General features: G+C 43.1%; 1 protein-coding gene across 5 annotated transcripts in view; it reads right to left on the bottom strand.

Moving 5' to 3' along the window:
- The window catches only part of TNIK (TRAF2 and NCK interacting kinase), a 372,736-nt gene that overhangs the window by 19,188 nt on the left and 333,000 nt on the right, over window positions 1-20,548 (bottom strand). For all 5 annotated transcript variants that reach the window (XM_080655707.1, XM_080655708.1, XM_080655709.1 and 2 more), the window contains 5 exons: window positions 13,529-13,658; window positions 7,196-7,360; window positions 5,010-5,121; window positions 4,050-4,220; window positions 2,284-2,427 (listed from right to left, as the gene is read on the bottom strand). In XM_080655707.1, the coding sequence (XP_080511833.1) occupies window positions 2,284-2,427; window positions 4,050-4,220; window positions 5,010-5,121; window positions 7,196-7,360; window positions 13,529-13,658 (722 nt within the window). The remainder of the gene's footprint in view (window positions 1-2,283; window positions 2,428-4,049; window positions 4,221-5,009; window positions 5,122-7,195; window positions 7,361-13,528; window positions 13,659-20,548) is intronic.

Raw genomic sequence — 20,548 nt, 5'->3', positions numbered from 1 at the left:
TTATGATTGAAACAACCCCAATTGTTTTGAACAAATAACCATTTTAAAATTTGTCTTTGCCTTCAGGTCGTTTTTTTTTTATTTTTTTATTTGAGCATGCTGCTCTTACCCTCTCTTCTTGATGCAAAGGGTAGTGTCTGCTGATCACAGTAAGACCTAATTGTGTAACAGAATGGTTGATCAAAGTTCCAGAATATTCTAGATCTAATTATATGAAGGAATTCTGACAACTGGACATTTTATCATATTTATGTGTGACTTCCACTCCTTCACCTGCTAACCTAACAGCATATGTGAATGGAGAGCCTCTTATTTACCTCCTCTATTACTTTAAAGATGACAGCTGGTAGTAGTTTTATTTTATCTGTTTAACAAATAGAGGAATTTTATAAGAAAACAAGAGAAATAAGTTCAACGAGGGTAGTCTGAGCTATAACATGGGACACACTTATGGTACTGAGATCATAGAAAGAAATACCACACAAAAATGGAGAAGGAAAAAAAGATGAGTACTTGGAAAAAAAACAAAACTTACAAGTTCACTTTGGTAAAATGATCCCAGAGTAAAGAATGTTTAGTATGATAAAATTTAGGCCTGTGGGTTTTCCTTCTTGGGTACTTATTTTCCTTTGATTTCTCTTAGGTATCAAAAGATGTTTTACATTTTACATATGTAATATTTACCAGAAGACAATTCATTACAGCATCGCACACTGATTTGACAGGAGAGTGCATTTGTAACTTAAATTAAGGAAATCATAGTGAAGTTACTGCTCCTTTTTGAAGCCAAAAGCCTAGAATATGTATTGACCAGGATGAGTGGGAGAGCCACCTCTTCTCTCTTTCTGCCAACACAGACCCAAAGGCAGTTCAAGCATCCTTTGCTCCTATCTTCATCTTTTTCTTTCCCCATCTATGCCTCGTGAGAAGAGGAAATGCTTCCACTTTAAAAAATGGGAATGTGTCACTCACAACATGATGAAGCCTGAATGTGACTTTTCTGGTATCATTTCCACTTTTGGTAGGTGACTGGCAGATGTGTGGTTTTAAATGTGATTTGGTAGTAGAGCAATCAAAAAAGCAATTAACCAGAACAAAGGACTACACGGAATTTAACTCTAATGATAATAGAAGAATAATTTACTTGGTTAACTCTTATGTGGGCAGAATAAAAAAAACAAAAAAACTCTGAGTATTCAGTGGAAAGGTAAAAGAAAGTCATTTAAAAGTAAAGACATTTTATTCAAAATAGAAGTACAGTTGAAGAGTTCAACTTTATTCAAGATTCAACGCAGTAGCGCTGCATGTCTCTGCAAAACAGTGGCTGAGTGTAGAGCCATGCTTTTCAAACTTGGCTGCATGCAGGAAACACCTCAGGAGCTATGAAAGCAATGGATGTCTGAGCCCACTCCAAGGGATTCTGACCCACTGGTTGGGGTGCAGGCTAGACTTTCCATATCTCCTCACTTTTGTCTTCATCTTTTTTTGTTTGTTTGTTAAACCCTTGCCCAAGGATATTTTTCCATTGATTTTTAGAGAGTGAAAGGGAGGGGGAGAGGCAGAGATAAACACTGATGTGAGAGAGACATGTCAACTGGTTGCCTCCTGCACATGCCCCAACCAGTGTTGGGAATCAAGCCTACAACTGAGGTATGTGACTTTGACCGGGAATTGAACCCGGGACCCTTAAGTCCGCAGGTCAGTGCTCTATCCACTGAGCCAAACAAGCTAGGACTGTCTCCATCTTTTTATTAAAGCTCTTTTTGGGACAAGGAAGCTGCAGAGTGTAGCAGGAATGATCCCACATTCAAATTTCTTTGCAGACTCAGTCACCCAGTGGGCCAGCTGTGCTTGCTAAAACATCAGTGAACTAAGCTGGAGCAGTTCTTGTGAGAAGAGAGACCACAGAAATTCCTGCTTATAAAATTTCTTACTCCCAGAAGCCTACATTTTGATCTTCTCCCTCTGAGAGTAGACAGCAATGACTGGAGTGCAGACATCTTAAAAGCATCCTTGCTGAGTCCTAGCAGTGGTTAAAGGCCCATAACGATTCAGTGGTATGTCCCTGCCTAATTCAGATTTCAAGCAGAGGTGAGAGACACTTACCTTTGGAGGTCAGACTGTCCAGAGCTACAAAATACAGGTGATCTCACTCTGACTATACTGCTATAAATCATTGTGTCTCTTGTTAGCTGGAAAGGGCAGAAATTACTGTTTCTTCAGGAATGAGGTAACCTTTCCACCTGTGCAGACCTGGAGGACTCGGTTATCCTAGTAACATACCTGATATTGTCACGAGGACATTCAGTCCCTCTAGCACATCCATCTGCTGAAATCGCCTCCGGTTGATCAGATTATAGACTTTGCCTTGCCCACTTCGGTCCAAAAGCATCAGGCCATTTTCAGTTCCCACCAGGAGGTTCACACCTGCAAATTTAAGAAGCACCCCAACACTGACTTTTTACAGGCTTTAACCTTCTGCATCTGGGGTCCCTGTAAAAGCTAAGAAATGGTGCTTTGTAAATATAAACTAATGGGCAAGTAGGCTCTATAGTTGGGAGTGCAGAAGTAAAAGCTCTGACATAGTAATTAAATCACTGTCTCTTTGGTAATGAAATTAGTTTTAATTTATGAAGTTGTAGCAACATTTATTACATCTGGGCATTTACTACCTAGTATAAAGAGTCCTTCTCAAGAGGAGCCTAAGGCACAGCTGTGACACCACCACAATTTGCCTTTGTTCCTTTCCTGTAATAAACCCCCCCCTTTCTTGGCTCTTTAAATCCCACCTCAAGACTCCCCCAAGGTTCACTCCCACCCTAGTTTATGCAGTGATTTCTAGCCTATTCACCTTCAACATACAACAGAGTACCCCATTTCCATACCCCACTAGGAGAAAACCCCTTCCTCCCCCTCACACCACAGCTTAACTTATGTTCTGAGGTTCTGCTCCCTGTTAGGAAATGATAAAATAATTCAAGCGAAAGTGTTAACAGTTTAAGAGTCACAGGAATAATGACTGTAAGGAACTTCTCAGGCATCTAAATCTAGTCCAGCCCACCTCTCATACAAAAATCCCTATTAGAAAGCTTGTCTGGATAGCTATAATACTAAAAATTCATCCCTAGGCATATCACCGCCCCTCCCACCCCCAACACACAACACACACATAAACACAGGTCCAATGCACCATGGACTATATTCATGAACAGGTAACTTTCTAACTTCTCTTGCTTGTTGTATGTCATTCTTCTGAGGAACATCAATGTCTGCTTTTTCAGGTACATGGTCAATATTAACATATTTATGGTGTTTTCTGTCTCTTCTCCAGAGGACAGAGCCTTACTTCTCTCCATCACACCTCCCATGAAATGGTTTTTGGGCTTCACGCTCTTCTCCACTAACATCTCAAATGCCTTTATCCTTATAAAATTGTGGCCCCCAAACCCGGTCTGGTACTTTAGATGGGTACAGGTGGGGCATGTCTTTCCTTGATCTGAACATGACATTTATAATAACACAGACCATCACACCTACACTGAGTTTGAGGTCAGCTAAAACCTGCAGATCTTTTTCACAGGAACTGCAGGTTCATGTTTTGAACTAAAGGGGAAGGTTCATCATCTATTTTCCTTTTCAAATTTTATCCTGTGATTACTAGTGTGGCCTTTAGCAATTCACTGAAATATGCTGGGCTAGTTTTTCAGCTGTGAAAGAGAGGTAATGCCTTTATTCCCCTTGTGAGATGTTGTAGGGATCACAGAATGTGGGGCACATCACACAGTGGGTGTTGTATTATGTGGTTGCTAGATCTATTGTTGGCTCTAGTCCATCACTTATGTCAGGTGGTTCTGAATCTCATGTCATTATCCTGGGTATCTGTTTGTGCTACATATAAAATTGTTCTTGATCTTTCCTGAGGCTAAGATAGACCCAGGTCAGGTCTCTAACACCCATGATTCCAGCAGCGCTCTTCTGATGGTAAGATCCCCCAGCTTTAAATGCTTGAGGGTCAATTCATTACTGAGCTGCAAAGAGCACCAACTTACCCCACAGCGCTGCACAAAGTATTTCTGAGTTGAAGCGTTTCTTGTATTTTCTGATTTCTGGTGTGTCGCTATGGGGCCGGATGTTGGTTGGGTTTACGTTGACCACTGAAATCTTTCTGGCTTCATTGAGTTTGGCCTGTTCTTGCCTAAGAAGTTCGCTAGTAAATAGAGCTTTGAGAAAAAGAATCAGAGAAGTCAGTGGCTTCTTAAAAAGTAACCCATGGAGTTATGGAGAAGGGGTTTCAAAACACAATGATTTCTTCTTGTTTAGTGTGCATTGTAGCAAAGGCAAAGAAACTCTGAAATATGCATATTTTACACTTTTTTTAGTAAAGTATGTCATTCATAAAAGCAGTATTTTATCCATTAGTCAAACAGGCTTATGGACACCACTTGAGTAGTTTAAGGGGTTACTCATAAAATTAAATACATCACCCTCATGCTCTGCCATATATGCAGGGAGGATTTGCTTTTTGAAATTCCACATTGCCAGCTGATGAATTGGCCTAAGTTGAGTCTGATGATTAGTGAGTCGCAGAAGTCTAGAAAGCAAGACTGTGGAAAGCAGCCAGGCTTTTGCAGTGGGAAGCACACACCTGGAGCTCAACACAACTTCACAGGCACTTATCAAGTGTCTACTGCGTGCACAGCATTGTACCCAGAAACTGCTTTTGAGAAACATGTTGTAAGTTTGGAGATCTCTGAGGAACAGTTTTTCCTAGGGCCCCTGGATACCTCTGGGTTCCTACCACAAGTGACATGAAGAAATCAAAGACAAATGCAAAGAAAGAACGAAATTTGTTTTAGGAATCCTAAAAAAAATAATAATTAAACATAAAAGTCTTCCCTTTAAGTTAGGGCCTAAAGAATACATGGCTTAACTATTGAACTAATGATTATTATTATTTTTTTTATCAGGCAAGAGCAGAAAGCCTAAAGCGTCAGGGCTTTCTAGCTTACCCGCGGCTGATGATTCTTCATCTTCTTCGTCTTCATCGGTGGGAGATGTCTGGTATACTCTGGGGTCCACAAAGGGGGTGAAGGATGCTTTAGTGCTGCTCCCCATACCATACTAAACAATAAGCAAGAAGATGAAAAAGAGCAGATAAACAAATACTGCAGCAACAAATAATGCTAACAATACTTTGCTTGGGCTTCAAAATAATTGTAGATTCTTATCTATCCAGCTGTTCACACTCTAACCCCCTAGTCACAGTGTATGCCTCTCTCTCTCTCTCTAGCTTCTCCTGGTATTGGTTACTCACTAGCCATTGTACCTTTGTTAATTATCAGAATGCAAGTGAACAAATTACATTTTGGACCCTATGTGGTACCTTAATATCTGGTAAAATAACTGGAGAGCTTATCTCTCCTTTGAAGTAAAAGCAATCTCATATTGACCAACTATTCTTAAAGTCGAACACAGTTGGCAATGCATCAGGTAAGCATGTTCCCACAGCAGCACAGTTAACCAAAGGCTCTCTCTTAGGGACTTAGGGCCCTTCCACACTGGCCTCCTGATGCAGGAGGATTGGTGTTGGCTCAAGAAGCCTTAAAATCTTTAATGCAGAGACAATTTCATCCAGGAATTGAAGATTTTTCCTTCCTATGACAGTTTTCCCTTAAAAGGGTAATTATATTCATATATCTTATTTGGGGACTTCATGAAGATACTAGGTTTGCAGGCTACGTTCCTTGAGGACTTACTTAAAAAATAAGTCTCAAGGGCTTGGAAAGCACCATGAAGACATGAAGTCAGAATTAGTCTATGGAACAGTGAACTCAAATATCAGGCTCACATCACGATATTCCATGTTAGAGTTTTGTAAAAGGAACTTCAATAACCATCTCCTCATTTTGTCAGTCATCTCCATTCTTTCAACTACATTCACGTTCTTTTAATATCAACATAAGAAGCACTTCTTTTTTTGTATAAATGTCTTTAATTACTTTTTAGTTTTTTATTAAAAAATATAACCAACATCCCAAGACCCCTAAACACATAAGAAGAAAACCACAAAGATCCCATCTGACTTAATTCAAGATTTCCCCTCCACTTTATAAAATCAAAATCATTTCATCCTTTACAAGGTTGGACTCTCCCTCTCAAATAGAGTACTTTCATACACATTCTCTCCTTTGATCTTTAGAAGAAGTCTGTGAAGGAGGTGGGGGCAGGTACTAATCTCATTTAGAGCTAGAATGCTGGCAGAATTTGAACCAGGGTCCAACCCCATGGAGTCTTCCTTGGTACCCAGAGAGGTGTTCTGGCGGAAAAAATCTGCCCACACTGCATGCTATAATAGGCTGCTGCACTTTCCGATATACTTCTCAGTTCTTTTCCTAAAGGCAAACAAAGCCTATTTACTCTATAACTTTAGAATCCAAAAGGTGCATCATAAGAAATTAGTGTGTGGACGACATAAAACCAACAGTGCACATGCTTGATAATCACAAGTAGGAAAGGGCCTAAGTATGACTCACAGGACTGCTCATGAAATATGACCAAGCACTATGAACTCACCTTACTGGTCAATTTGGTCAATGACATCTATGAGTACTACCTAAAACACTGTGTTTATTGAGGCTTTTTTCCTGGACTTTTTCCATCTGGGAAAGATAATATCCCATTCCTCCCTTTCTTATGCAATTTGGAGTTTAGAAAGATGAACACATAGAGAATGTTGTCTATTTATTGATTTTTATTTTTCATAAATAAATCATTTCGACCTCATCTCATTTAAGTCAAACTTAGTTTGACTAAATTAATGTAAATATGAACCTCAACTATTGACCTTGGATTCTCTATCGGCTGAAGTTGCTATCACTGGCCTGGCAGATAGGAGGTCCCGATACTGGTCCCAGTGCTGTCTCAAGTCAGTTATGGGCCTTGGGCAAGGCTCTTCCCCTCTATGAGCCTCATCTGTAAAATCAGGTACTGGTCCCGATGATTTCTGAGAACTTTCACTGCTCTGCTTCTATGATTTCCCCTATTTGAGTATATGTATAAGTAGCTATAGAGTAGGAACCAAAAAAACAACAACACACATTTCTGGGAGCCTGTGAAGGACCTATTCTTGAAGACAGCAGGGTTTCAGAACCCCTGAAGGAAAACAGAGCTGTTGTGGCTATTGCCCAGCACCTACTTCAGTCCCAGAGTCCATTTCCTGGGAATGGGTAGAGACACGTCCCAGGCCCTCGGTGGGGGTTCCGGCCGGGGAATGACTTTGCTGCACCAGGTCCGGGAGGTTGATGTGGCCGGCAAAGCCATTGCTGTCACTGTGGCCAGATCGCTTCTTCTCTCCAGATGTCTGAGGGGGCACAACACATGGGGAGGGGGATTAGAGGGGGAGGCAAAGGCCACCGAATGACATCACCCCTCACATAGCACAGGCGTAGTGGTCTCCAAATTGACCCACTGGCGTGTGGAAGATACCACTCAAATTTCTATTATACCTAAGAAAATAAGAAAGAGGTTAAGCTTTGTTAATATTTAGTATGGATTGACTCTGAGGCCTTATGCTGCTCCATGAGGGGCAGTCAGGGGTCACATGGGATGTAGGGGTTCCCTGTGGAAAGGCAGGATGCCGCAGATAGAGGGGCTAAGTGGGGCCTGCACTTGAAAATATTTGGGTGTGTTCTTGTGCATACACATCAGGTAACTGAATCTGTGGATCATATTACTAGATTATAATGACACAAACCCACAAAACAGATAACATGCCCTAAAAATGGCTGAAAACCACCAGCGGGATGAGGTAACACTAATAATCCATGTACATGTGTACTCCAAGAAAATGCAGAGCTGATACCCAACTCAGGGTTCTTTGTCAGTCACAAAGTCGACGAATGATTAGCCCTGGCTGGTGTGGCTCAGCTGGTTGGGAGTCATCCCAAGCACTGAAAGGTTGAAGGTTCAATTCCTGGCCAGGGCACATGCCCAGGTTGTGGGCTTGAGCCTGGGGACGGAGGGGGGGAGTGTGTGTGTGCAAGAGGCAGCTGATTGATGTTTTGCTCTCACATGGATGTTTTTCTTTTTCCATCTCCTTTTCCCTCCCTCTGAAAATCAATAAAAATCTTAAACAAAACCCCCAAAACCCCACAAAGAAAAATACACCCAAATGATTAACTAACCAGATCTGAGAGGAGGTAAAAATAAATAAATAAATAAATAACAAGAAGCCATGGTGAGGATCCAAAGATTATTTGAAAATACGGATTTACATCCACTATCACTAATGTTGAATCTCTCAATGAGCAACCATGATGCCCTGTGATAGCACCCAGTAAAAAAAAAAAAAAAAAAAAAAGAAGCCAGCATGACTAGTAAAGCATTTGAAATACCGTTTATGGTACCCCATTTTAATGCCCTTTAAAGGTATTTTATAGTGTATAAAGCGCAGTAAGGCAGATGTATAATCTGTAAATAAATACACTGTATTCTGTGGCGTGCTCTAAAATTTTTACTGAGAGTTGCTTGACCTAACAAATTGTAAATCACTGCCCAGGAAAGCAAAGTCTCCTCCCCAAAATCTCAGGGACAAAATACAGGATTGAAAGACAGCTCTGCTCCCTAAAAGCCCGTGCCCACCCCATTGAAGGCCTCGCTAGTACTGCGCTATTTAATTTAACATTTATGCGACTAACTCATCAAGGGCTCTTAGAGCAGATCTGATTAAGTTACGATTCCCTTCCTTGCCTTTTCTTTCTTTCATTCATTTACCCAACATTTCTGAGTGCCTACTAAATGTGAGGCATTTTGCTGAACAAGCAGGAATCAGTCAGGAGCAAGGCCGATGCCTTCCCTGCCCTGTTTGGGACTGGCTGCCATGGGCAAGGGTTCATGCTGTGTCTTTGACCACCTCACCGGCCAGGCTTCTTCTTTCCAGAACCTGTCCTGTTGTTTTTTCTTTTTGTTGTTGTTTTTTAAAAATATATTTATTGATTTCAGAGAGGAAAAGAGAGGGGGAGAGAGATAGAAACATCAATGATGATGAGAGAATCGGCTGCCTCCTGCATGCCCCACATTGGGGATCGAACCCTCAACTTGGGCATGTGCCCTGACCGAGAATTGAACCATGACCTTCTGGCTCATGGACTGAAGCTCAACCACTGAGCCATGCCAGCCAGCCCCTGTCCTGTTTTTGCAATTATAGCTCTGCACCTGCCTCTGGCTGGAAGGGAAAGGAGGCATTTTTTTTTTTCAAGATAAAACAGATTCCCAAGTTCTTGAAGGGGTGCATGTAACCGATGTTACCAGGAAGCTTGAGAAGTAACTGAAAACTTCAGTGCCCTCCATGTTTCTTGGCAACATGTTCCTGACCCATAAAGTGTCCCAGAGAGAGGCATTTTCTGGATTCATTTTGCCACATAGCTCATCTGCACATTTCATCTTCTAAATAACATTTCGGGGAGTTCGTACTAATTTCTCTTATTGTTGTCTCTCTTATGTGTACTGGGCAGCTTTTCCATTTTCCTAATTTCTGTTCAAATACTGAAAGGCTTTTTTAACCAGTAGCATAAATCACAAGTGATCTCTTTAGAGTTTTCTAGTTTCTCTTCTCTCAGGAGCATTCTACCTCAAGCCAAAAATGGATGCAGACAAACTGGTTCTCAAAGACCTGAAAGGTTTATGAGGGGAAATGGCCCAGACAGTGAAAAGTTGAAAGAATCCAGCAATGACCCACGAATCTCTCTCCACTTCTGAGACATCACCCTTTTGTTCATTCAACCAGCACCTTCTTAGAATGAAATACCTTCTGTATGCCAGGCATTCTGCTGGAAATGCAAAAAATAAGTAAACAGCAGCCTTGACCTCTAGGATGTTATTAACAGAATCCCCCAAATCTCTATAATCCTCATGACCTCACCATTCCCATGGGGTGGACACTATGAGGTTCCAACATGCGCCTGGGATCATGCTAAACACTTGGTGTTTATATCCTCACATGAACACCATGCATTAGCTTCCTATTTGACAGGGGCAAAATTTCAGTGTAAAAAATTCAATTAACTTGCCCCAAGTGACACAGGTTTGTAAGTGGTGAAGTCAGGGTTTGAGCCAAGGCTTTCTGTTGACAGAGCCCAGGTGCCCTGGGAGGCTGCTGTACTAGGTGGCTCTGCTCTCAGCCATAGCTGAATGGACCAGGATCACACACCTGAGCCAAGCAGATTGCCACCGGAATGTACCACTGGGTCTGAGAGATCCAGCTGGACTGGGATGTGGTGAATATCTTGCAATGGGGGATGGTGGAGGGATGAGAACAGGTGCATGTGGAGGAAGAGAAAGCTGGGAGAGAGAGAGGAGAGAGAGAGAGAGAGAGAGAGAGAGAGAGAGAGAGAGGAGAGAGAGGAGAGAGAGAGAGAGAGAGAGAGAGAGAGAGAGAGAGAGAGAGAGAGGAGAGAGAGGAGAGAGAGAGAGAGAGAGAGGAGAGAGAGGAGAGAGAGAGAGAGAGAGGGGAGAGAGAGGAGAGAGAGAGAGAGAGAGAGAGAGAGAGAGAGAGAGAGAGAGAGAGAAACAAAGGAGAAATGTGGCGGAAACAGTGACAGAGCCAGAGATGTGCACATGGGAAGGTGCCTGAGCTCCTGATCACTTCTTAGTATCTGCAAAACCCTGCACAGGATCCCAACTCACTCTCTGCCTTTGGTGTCCTTCTATGAAATACTCTGACTCTTTATTCCTCACCTCTGATACCTACCCCACTGTTTTTTTCTCAAGCTGTTTTATGTGGGTTCTTTTTCCTATTACTTGAAACCAATAGAGGCTTCATGAAGATAAGCTAGTGTTCTGGTTCAGTGGGGTGGACAGACCCTGGAGAGACACCAGCTGGTCAGGAAGGAAGGTGCTATGAACAGAGGCTCATGGAGTCCCAGGAGAGGCTTCAAGGAGAAAGGGAAGGTTGAGCCAGACCCACACGGGGCTGCTGGGGAAGAAGGGGTGGCAGTAGGGAAGGGAGAACAGCTCTCCCAGCAGATGGACCCCATAGACAAAGTGGCAGATGACAGCTGGGGTGGTATGCTCCAGGACTAGAGTAAGTAAGGTCTGGGGGAGCCGGAGGGTAGGGAAAGTAGAAGCACCGAGGTGGGGCATGCACTACAAGGCAAATTTGTGCATCACAAGATCAGGGGTAGCAGAGAGAGTATGTTCCAGAAGGTCCACTCCTATAAGAATGACGAACGGAACAAGTCCTCCTTGATGTTCATCTTAGGGACTGAACTAATAGCACCCTATAAACTAAGTTCTTGTTTCCTTTTTCTTTTCCTTTTCTTATTTATTGTCAGGAACATACTTTAATTTGCATTTATTTTAAAAAATACATGTACTTTTAAAAAAATATATTTTATTGATTTTTTTACAGAGAGGAAGGGAGAGAGAGAGAGAGAGTTTGAAACATCGATGAGAGAGAAACATCAATCAGCTGCCTCTTGCACACGCCCTTGAGTCCGCAGGCCGATGCTCTATCCACTGAGCCAAACCAGTTAGGGCAATTCATGTACTTTTTAATGGATTTCAACTCAAGGTTTGCTATTCTAAAAGTCCACATTTGGGAACCGGAGAGTTTAAAAACTGAGAGGATAAAAAGATTTGGGAGTCCTCAACAGATCAAATTCTTATAAGATACTGGTGAATGCTATTTTCAAAGTGATAGACTGTGGCCAGAGCATATTGGAGTGCCTTAAATAATAGGCAGCCATTCGGATGTGGCTGCCAGCTGAACTGAAAATGTGGCTCCAGATACCTGCTTCAAGGGACTGACGCTGTTGTAAAGATTCAAGCAAATTTTCAACCACGTTAGAAATCGGGTTCCTTTTATTTGGAGTCAGGGAGTAACTCACTCCAGGACATTTTTTTCTCATGTTTTCCCAGGTGACAAGCCATCGTGATAGAAGCCCTCCACACGCCTGTGGAAATGACCCACTCACCACCCTGGGAGATTTCTGGTATATGCCAGCACTGTCCAAGGTCAACTTCCGCAGCCAGGTTCACTTTCCATTTCAGGCTGACCAGAGGGGACTCTTTAGCCTAAAAGATTTGGCAACGCTGGGAAATAAAATTCTAACAAGCTGCATTGTGCACTACTCTCCCAGTTTTAGCCCTACTGCCAATTATTCCTTCAAAGGCTTCATTCATCTCAACACTAGAGTTCCTTTCTCTCTTACAAAAGTGAGACCCCCCCTGCCTTTGGAGAGCAGCGCTTGCTGTGAGGGCTTCCCCATCTGTCCTGGCTCAGCAAGAAGGACAGGTGGTGAATATTTATGTTTCAGAGGAAGGAGTTGGGAGTAAGAACACATAACAGGAAAGCTCAACTCTATGGAGAGAATGAAATAAAATAAAATAGTTTATGTGTAATAAATGCTTATTATGTCTTAACTCATTTAATCCTCCCAATCATGTTATGAGTCGTAGACTATTACTTATGAAAATTAACAGATAAAACAGATGCAGGGGAGAGGTCAAGTAGCTTTTGCCCAATGTCATCAGCCATTACTTCCCTTCCAAGTAAAGACCTGCTGTCAAGCTTGCATGGTGATGATGACGTGAAAAAGGGATTATAATTTGGCAAGGCCCTTCTTGGTTAGCACAGATACAATGGGGAGGTTCTGCATGGTGGAGGGACAGGTGAAAGGGAACATGTGCTCCCCTGCGCCCCCGCCAAAGAAAATGATGTTTCCAGAGTTAAAAAAAAAAAAAAAAGTCACTCAAAGTGCTAAGATGCATTGAAAAAAAAAGTCCTTATCTGAGGATAGGTTTTTATTGATTTTCAGAGAGAGAGGAAGGGAGAGAGAAACATCGATGCAGAGAGAAACATAGATCAGTTGCCTCCAGTATGCACCCTGACTGGGGATGGTACCTGTAACCCAGGTATGTGCCTTGACCAGAAATCGAACCCACAATCTTTTGTTGTCTGGGATGACACTCCAATCAACTTAGCCACCAGGCCAGGGCACTAAGGTGCATTTTTAGGTACACTGCATATTTCTTTGTTCTTTCACCAATATAGCTTAATAGTCTTTTTAATGTTAATTTAGCCAGATAAGATAATGTCACCATTTCTTGGAACTACTGAGCATTTTCTACATAAAACCCAGAAGGATAAAACCATGGGAGAAGGAGGCAAAACCAGGCATGGATGCTATTCAGAGAGACCATTCTTTCCTATTTTCCTGAGGTAGGAAATATCTAGGTTTGCCAGTTTTATATCCACGGGCTTAAATTTTGTATTCCAATTTGCATAAATCCTACCAGAGAATTTGGACTCATGTAATTAAGTCACACTATGAAAGCTTAGAAGGATACAGAAAAGAAGGCAGTGGACAATTAAAATCACCCAACCATTTAGAAGTACAAGCTTCTGCCCCCCCCATCCCCCTCGCCCCCCACACTTAAAACACATGCCGTGAGCATTCTCTGTGAAAGTGCTAATATAAACACCTCTTAAGGAATGCACTTCCCCTGCACAGGTTTCATACCAACTTACCTCTCGTATCATCAAGGTTCCTTCTCTTGAAATACTGCTGCTGAAAGTGTCCGTGTGAGAGGTCTCCAGCCCGTGCGTGCCGACCATCCCCACATTGTACTGCTCCGTGCCTCCGGGAGCTCCTGTTGGTCTGAGATGGAAAAGAACAATATTCACGATGACGCATGCTTCAGGAATGCCTGTTTCCTCCATGTTCATTTTTAAAAAATGATGGTAAGATTTACACAACCTAAACTTTACCATTCTAACCATTTTTAAGTATCCAGTCCGCTGGCCTTCGGTACATTCCATATTCATTTTTAACGCTGCACTGATGTCTGAACTGGTGTCCCACTGCAGCAGCTTCCCCTCTCGACCTCATTTCCACCCAGCAGCCAGAGGGAGGGACCAGACACCCTGACCTGCGTGTTTGCACAGGCTGTTCCCTCTGCCTGGAAGGCTTTCTCCCACCCTGGCTCGTGGCTGGTTGCCTCTCATTGGTCTGATTTCATCTTAAATGATACTTTGGCTGAGAAACCTTTTCTCACCACCAACCTGTCTTATCCAACCAGACCCTCTTCTTTCTCTTTACCCTTTTCCCTCCTTTCTTATCCCAATTGGTTATTCTTTCTTTTTGACTCTCTTTTAACTTTCTCCTTGTCTCTCATTGGAACATATGCTTATGACGACAGAATCTTTGTCTCTTTGCTCATCATTGTATACCCAGCACAGAGTTTAGCATAGAATAGAAATGCAAAAATCAATTGTTTGAAAAACGGGTTTTACAATAGTTATAAAGAAGACATTTCAATTAAGAGCATCAGTTAATGAGGCTGTTGAACTCAAACAGTATTCAGTACTTTTTAATTAAAAATATTTTTATTGATTTCAGAGAGAGGGAGAGAGAGATAGAAACATCAATGACAAGAAAGGATCATTGATTGGCTGCCTCCTGCATCGAGGGGATCGAGGTCACAACCTGGGCATGTGCCCAGACTGGGAATCAAAGCAGGGACCTCCTGGTTCATGGGTCAATTCAATGACTGAGCCACACCGGTTGGGCAGTAGTCAGTACTTTTTTAAACCTGTGTAATCACCCCACACTGTGGCATATTTGTTTCCAGTATGTTTCTTGCTCTAGAGTTTAGATATAATGGAGAAGGTAGCAGGATCTCACACTGGCCCTGAGAGTGGAGGCCGATGCTTTCTGTGTGTTCTGCGGCACAGGCCACAGCACCAAGGAAGCAGCATCAGCAGGGGCGCAGCTCAACTGCGGGGCTTCTGTTTTCAACACTGTATCGATTGCTATCCTACTGCCACAGCTGCCTCTCTTTGAAAGTGGGTTTTTTAAAAACAGGAAAATTATCAATGTTTGTTTCTCCATTAGGTATATTAACCACACCTGTTACCATTTTGTTCTTTTAACTGTTTCTTAAAAATTTTAAAAACATCTCTGGTTTCTTGGATCCTATCAAAGTCCAGTCCAAGCATTTGATGAAATATTCAATCCAAGACGCAAGAAACACTACAGACTTAGGACATCCCGGCACAGAGGAGACATCTGTCAAGGATTTTTATCTAAAACAGAGGCGAAAAGACAAGTCCGGACCCCCCCTCCCTCGCTCCCCCCCCAAAAAAAATGTATAGCAAGACACTTATTTCAAAAGGACTACACTGGAGCAGTGAATGAAATGATCTAAATATGGGCTAGAACTGACAAGTTTGGGAAGAAATTCCAAAGAGGCATTTTTAATATTTCATCCCCAGCAAGGAGCTATTAATAGCATTACAGAGACATAGAAAAAGAAATTGCTGCAATTGTCTTAACTGGTTTGGCTCAGTGGATAGAGCATCAGCCTACAGACCGAAGGGCACCTACCTTGATTGCAGGCTCCTCCCTGGCCTGGGCCCTGGTGGGGGCTCTTGCAGGAGGCAACCAATCAATGTGTTTCTCTCACATCGATGTTTCTCTGTCTTTCCCTCTCTCTCCCACTCTCCCTAAAAAAATCAATGGAAAAATATCCTTGGGAATTCCTGACTTATTGCTAGATCAGCAGTAAATCAGACTAGTTCTCAAACCTAGGATTTCTCCACACATTTTTGATCTGTTGAGGGTTCCTAAATCTTTTTATCCTCTCAGTTTTTAAACTCTACTGATGCTTATGGTGTTTGGCCTCTTGCCAGTGGTCACTAATCATCCCACTCCATCCTTCTCTCTCTAACTCTTGGGAGGCAACTTTTCCCTGGTTTTCCTTTTGCTTTTTGTTCCCTGTCTGCTTCCTTCATGTGCTCTTCTTAGATGAGGCTGGTACCCAGGATTCTGCTTCACTCTATATAACCTTTGGGAGTGTTCCCATCACAACCACTTATAGCCATCACCTGTGTGTGGAATAATCCTAAATTAATGTTACTCAGAAACTCATTTCTTCAACTTCCTGTTGGATATTTCCCCCTAGGTGTCCACAGGTTTCTCCAACTCAACATGCTCCAAACTAAAACTGCCATCTTCTCTCCTAAACTGGTGCTTCCTCCTGGGTAACTGCCCTCAGTTAGTGGCACCACAAGCCATCTAGTTATCCAAGATAGACATGGAAACTCCGCAGTCCCACTAGAAAACTTTCTCTCATCTACCCCTCACATTCAATCTAGAGCCTGTCAATCTACCTCCTAAGCATGCCTCAAATATTCGCTATCCGTTCTGTCGCTGTTCCTTTTAGGTCTGCTTCCTCTTTACCTGAACAATAGTCTTCTTGATGGTCACTCTCTAGCCCTGTCTCCTCATATCCACTCCTCACAGCTGCCAAAGTGAGCTCTCTAAACTACAAATCTGACCGTGTCATTCTTCTGCTTTTAACCTTTAGCAGCTCCCCATTGACTACAGGATAAACTTAAAATTTCTTCCGGTGGCTTATAGGCTCTCCATGACCTGCTCCTCACTTATCACTCAAGCCTTAATTTTTCACCATAGCATGCCCTCCATTTCTAGCTCTAACAACATATAAGTTCACAAGTCATGTTGAAATATGTACCCTTAATGTGATGTGATAAAAATGACACGTTACCTCTGTTATCTTCCTCCCCCAAACCACAGCCTTATTCGAATCATGAGAACAACATCTGACTAATTCCAATAGAGGGGCATTCTATCATATACCTAATTAGTACTCCTCAAAATTGCCAAGTTCATCACAAAAAAGGGAAGTCTGAGAAACTGTCATTGCCAAGAGCAGTCGAAGGAGACATGACAACTAAATAACTAAGAGAAATGTATCCTAGATGGAATTCTGGAGCAGAAAAGAGTCATTTGGTAAAAAGTAAAAAAATCTGAATAAACTATGGACTCCAGTTATTGTATCAATATTGGCTCATTAATTGTAACATATGCTCCATAGTAATGCTTTATGATAATAATAGGGAAAATTGTGCAGGGGTCGGGGGGATCAACATGGGAACTCTCTGTATTATCTGCACAATTTTTCTGTAAATCTAAAACTTAAAAAACTTATTAACAATAAAAGAATTTTTAAAAGGCAATGATTAAAAAACTAAGGCTAAAACAACTATAACATTTTATAATTAAATAATCCTTTGTTGCAAAAATTATTTTTCTGATATAGAGTCTGGGCAGGAAAAACTAATTGTCCAAATTCCTATAAACTGTAAAAAACAAAGCACCTCACTGATTAGGAGAAAATTATAGGAAATTTACTGTAATGAGGCCACAGGTTTGGAACAATAATTTCCTCTAATTGGATTTGTCAAAGTGTTCCTGCAGGGATTGATTTAATTCAATTCAATACACATTTATTGAACACCTGCTATATGAAAAGCCCTTGGTAAATATAAAAGCTGAAGAAAACATGGTTTCTGAAACTAAAGAGGTTAGGATCCAGAAGAGCATTAACACATAACACAAATCATATCTAATAAAGAGGGAATAATTGACCATCACTCCATCACAAAGATGGCTGCACTCATAGCTGAGGCCAAGTTCCCGTAAGGAGCCTTAACGAGCAATCAGGAGGGACCTGAGGCTACGCCCTCCCTTGCCCCCGACGGGCTTGACAGGGGACCTCAGGCCCCACCCCTTGCCCCAGCACTGGGCCAGGGGACCTCAGGTTGTGCCCCTCACCCAGCGGGGCTTGACAGGGGACCTCAAGGTGCACCCCCAGTGCTGGGTCAGGGGAACTCAGGCTGCGCCCCTGCCCAGCGGGGCTTGACGGGGGACCTGAGGCTGTGCCGCCCTCCTGGTGCTGGCCGGGGGACCTGAGGCTGCGCCTCCCCACCTGGCGGGGCTTGACAGGGGACCTCAGGCCATGCTCCCCACCCAGCAGGGCTTGATGGAGGACCTCAAGGTACACCCCCTGCCCCGGTCTGGGCTGGGGGACCTCAGGCCATGCCCCCCATCCTGGTGCCGGGCCAGGGGACCTAAGGCTACGCCCCCTGCCCAGCAGGGCTTGACAAAGGTGGGACTGGCCGGGTGTGGATCTGGCCCAGTGTTGGGGGGGGAGGCGACCGGGTCTGGGTCTCACGCAATTTTGAGGTGCATGTGGGTGGGCAGGGACATGACTCTGGGTCCCGTGGTGTGCCACGGACTCTGACAGGAGGAAGGTTTTCATATACATTTTACTAATTTTCTTTCATCTCTGACACTTCTATTATAGAGAAAGGGCAAATAGCAATATTAAATTATTTCCTCTAATTAATCCCCTTTTAATGTGCACGAATTTCGTGCACCGGGTCACTAGTATTCAAATAAAAGGCAGAATGTGTGTGAGAATGAAATCAAAGAGAGAGGTCATTTCGAGAAGAGAAACAACACGGGGAGCATGCAAGGCATTTGTAAGGACCGAAGAGGTTAGTTTGGCTGGAGCATGTCCTGGGGCAATCATGGCCCAGGGCGGAAAGGGTTGAGGGCAGTGGGGATACAGCATGATCGAAGCCCAGCTACCACACACTTAACAGGACAGAACTGGAACAATGGATGGAAAGGCAGAGGGGACTGCAGGCCCAGGTGAACAATGGGGTGAGGACCACGGCTTTCTAGTGAGAATAGAAAGGAGGGAGCACAAAAGTATGTGACTTTCATTGTCCAGAATGCATTTTGTGACACTGTACAAACTTCAATGACTATGGAAGCAGCAGATGTCCCTACTGACCCAGCCCCTGCCTCACATGTACTGTTCTGATACAGAAGGATGTCTCTCTGACTTGCTTGATATGATGCAAGTCAACCTACAGGCCTTTCCTTCCATCCTCCTATTCTATAAAGCTTTTAGTGTTTCCCGATCATAAAAATAGCACATGCTCATCATAAATTTGGGGATATCATAATATATAAAAAGCCAGGGGCTGTCAAGACCGAAACAACTGGGCAGACTACTGAACAGCAGGCTGCATGGGGCCATAAGGCTGGCAGGGGGTGTTAGTGAGGGACGACCAAATGACTGAACAGCAGGCTGTGTGGGGTGACCAGGCCGGGGGCGGGCAGTAGGGGGTGACCAGGCCAGCAGGGGGAGGGGTAGTAAAGGGCATCCAGGCCGGCGGGGAGGGCAGTGAGGGGTGACCAGGCGTGGGGGTAGTTGGGGGCAACCAGGTCGGCAGTGGGGGGGCAGTTCAGGCTGGCAGGCAGAGATGGTTAGGGGTGATCAGGCTGGCAGGGAGGGCAGTTAGGGGTGACCAGGCAGGCAGGCAGGCAGGCAGGTGAGCAGTTAGGAGCCAGCAGTCCCGGATTGTGAGAGGGATGTCCAACTGCGGGATTGGGCCTAAACTGGAAGTCGGACATCCCCTGAGGGGTCTTGGATTGGAGAGGGTGCAGGCTGGGCTGAGGGGACCACCCCTCTCCTGCATGAATATCATGCACCAGGCCTCTAGTGCATAAAATAAAAAGCCCTTAGAGTTGTATAATCGAGGTGATCACTGTCATAGTTTTGCTCTATTTCCCTCCATTCATTTTTCTATGCTTGAGTCACTGGGAAATAGTGTAATCCAATAGTTAGGGAAGATAGTCTTAACTCTTATAAGTTATACTTTGTGCTATAAATATGAAACCAGCACTGCACACAGAAAAATGTTTGGTTTTTAAGCCTTCTGCACATTAGGATCTGCAGCTGCTTGTCTCAATGGCTGGGCTACATTTCTGAGAAGCTATCCACTTCACGGTAGTGACCTATGTTGCAATATATTTTTATTTCTGCTCTAAAAATATATAGCACAAAAGGTAAAGGTTTACCTTAACAATAGAAAATGAAAGTGATAAGAATGTATATAAGAAGCACTCGAACTCTAAAATACCATTTTCCTAAAGAAGCTATTGTTTTATAATGGATTTTTTAATATGAGAAGTTTTTAAGGCATGCAACTATCCTGCTGTAGCAGAATAGACTGTATATATTTTATACTCACAAAAATTGCATATATTTACCAAATTGGAATACATACAACATGTTTGTATCCTGCCTTTTTCTCTGAACATGACGCATTTACAATTAAATACTTTAAATATTCTTTAATGGGTGATCATTTCAATCTGTCTAAGATTTACCAATTCTCCAAGAACCATGGCAGGTTTTGCCTCCACTCTAACCATTCAAGGATAGTCTGTTTATTATTTCTCAGGATTATAGTAACAGAGCCTCTGGATTGTTTTAGCAGACTGGAGTCTGTTTCCTTTCCAAATCACCTTTCTGAAATGATTTCTCTCAAACATAGCAGCCATCACGTCACTCCCCGGCTCAGGACACCTTTGACGCTTCCCCAATGGCTACATGGTCAAGTGCACACTCTTGTTCTGGTCTCACCAGTCCAGACTTCCCTCCTCATACACCCCACATTCCCCTTAGTAAACTCAACCTTCTGGGCCTTCACTTCAACCATCCCCCCGATTCTAATATTACCCCATGTTCTTTTCTATCTCGATGGCAGTGATATGTGTACACGTCTTTCCTCTGGACTAGGCTGTAAACCCTTTGAAGCCTGGACTTGCAATTTCAGTTTAACAAAAGTAAATGTAAACCAAAGTCACTGAAGACCAACTTCATT

Source organism: Plecotus auritus (genome assembly GCF_963455305.1).
Source record: "Plecotus auritus genome assembly, chromosome: 2".
NCBI lineage: Eukaryota > Metazoa > Chordata > Mammalia > Chiroptera > Vespertilionidae > Plecotus > Plecotus auritus.
Note: the sequence above shows the minus strand (reverse complement) of the source record. Positions and strands in the feature narration are given on the sequence as shown.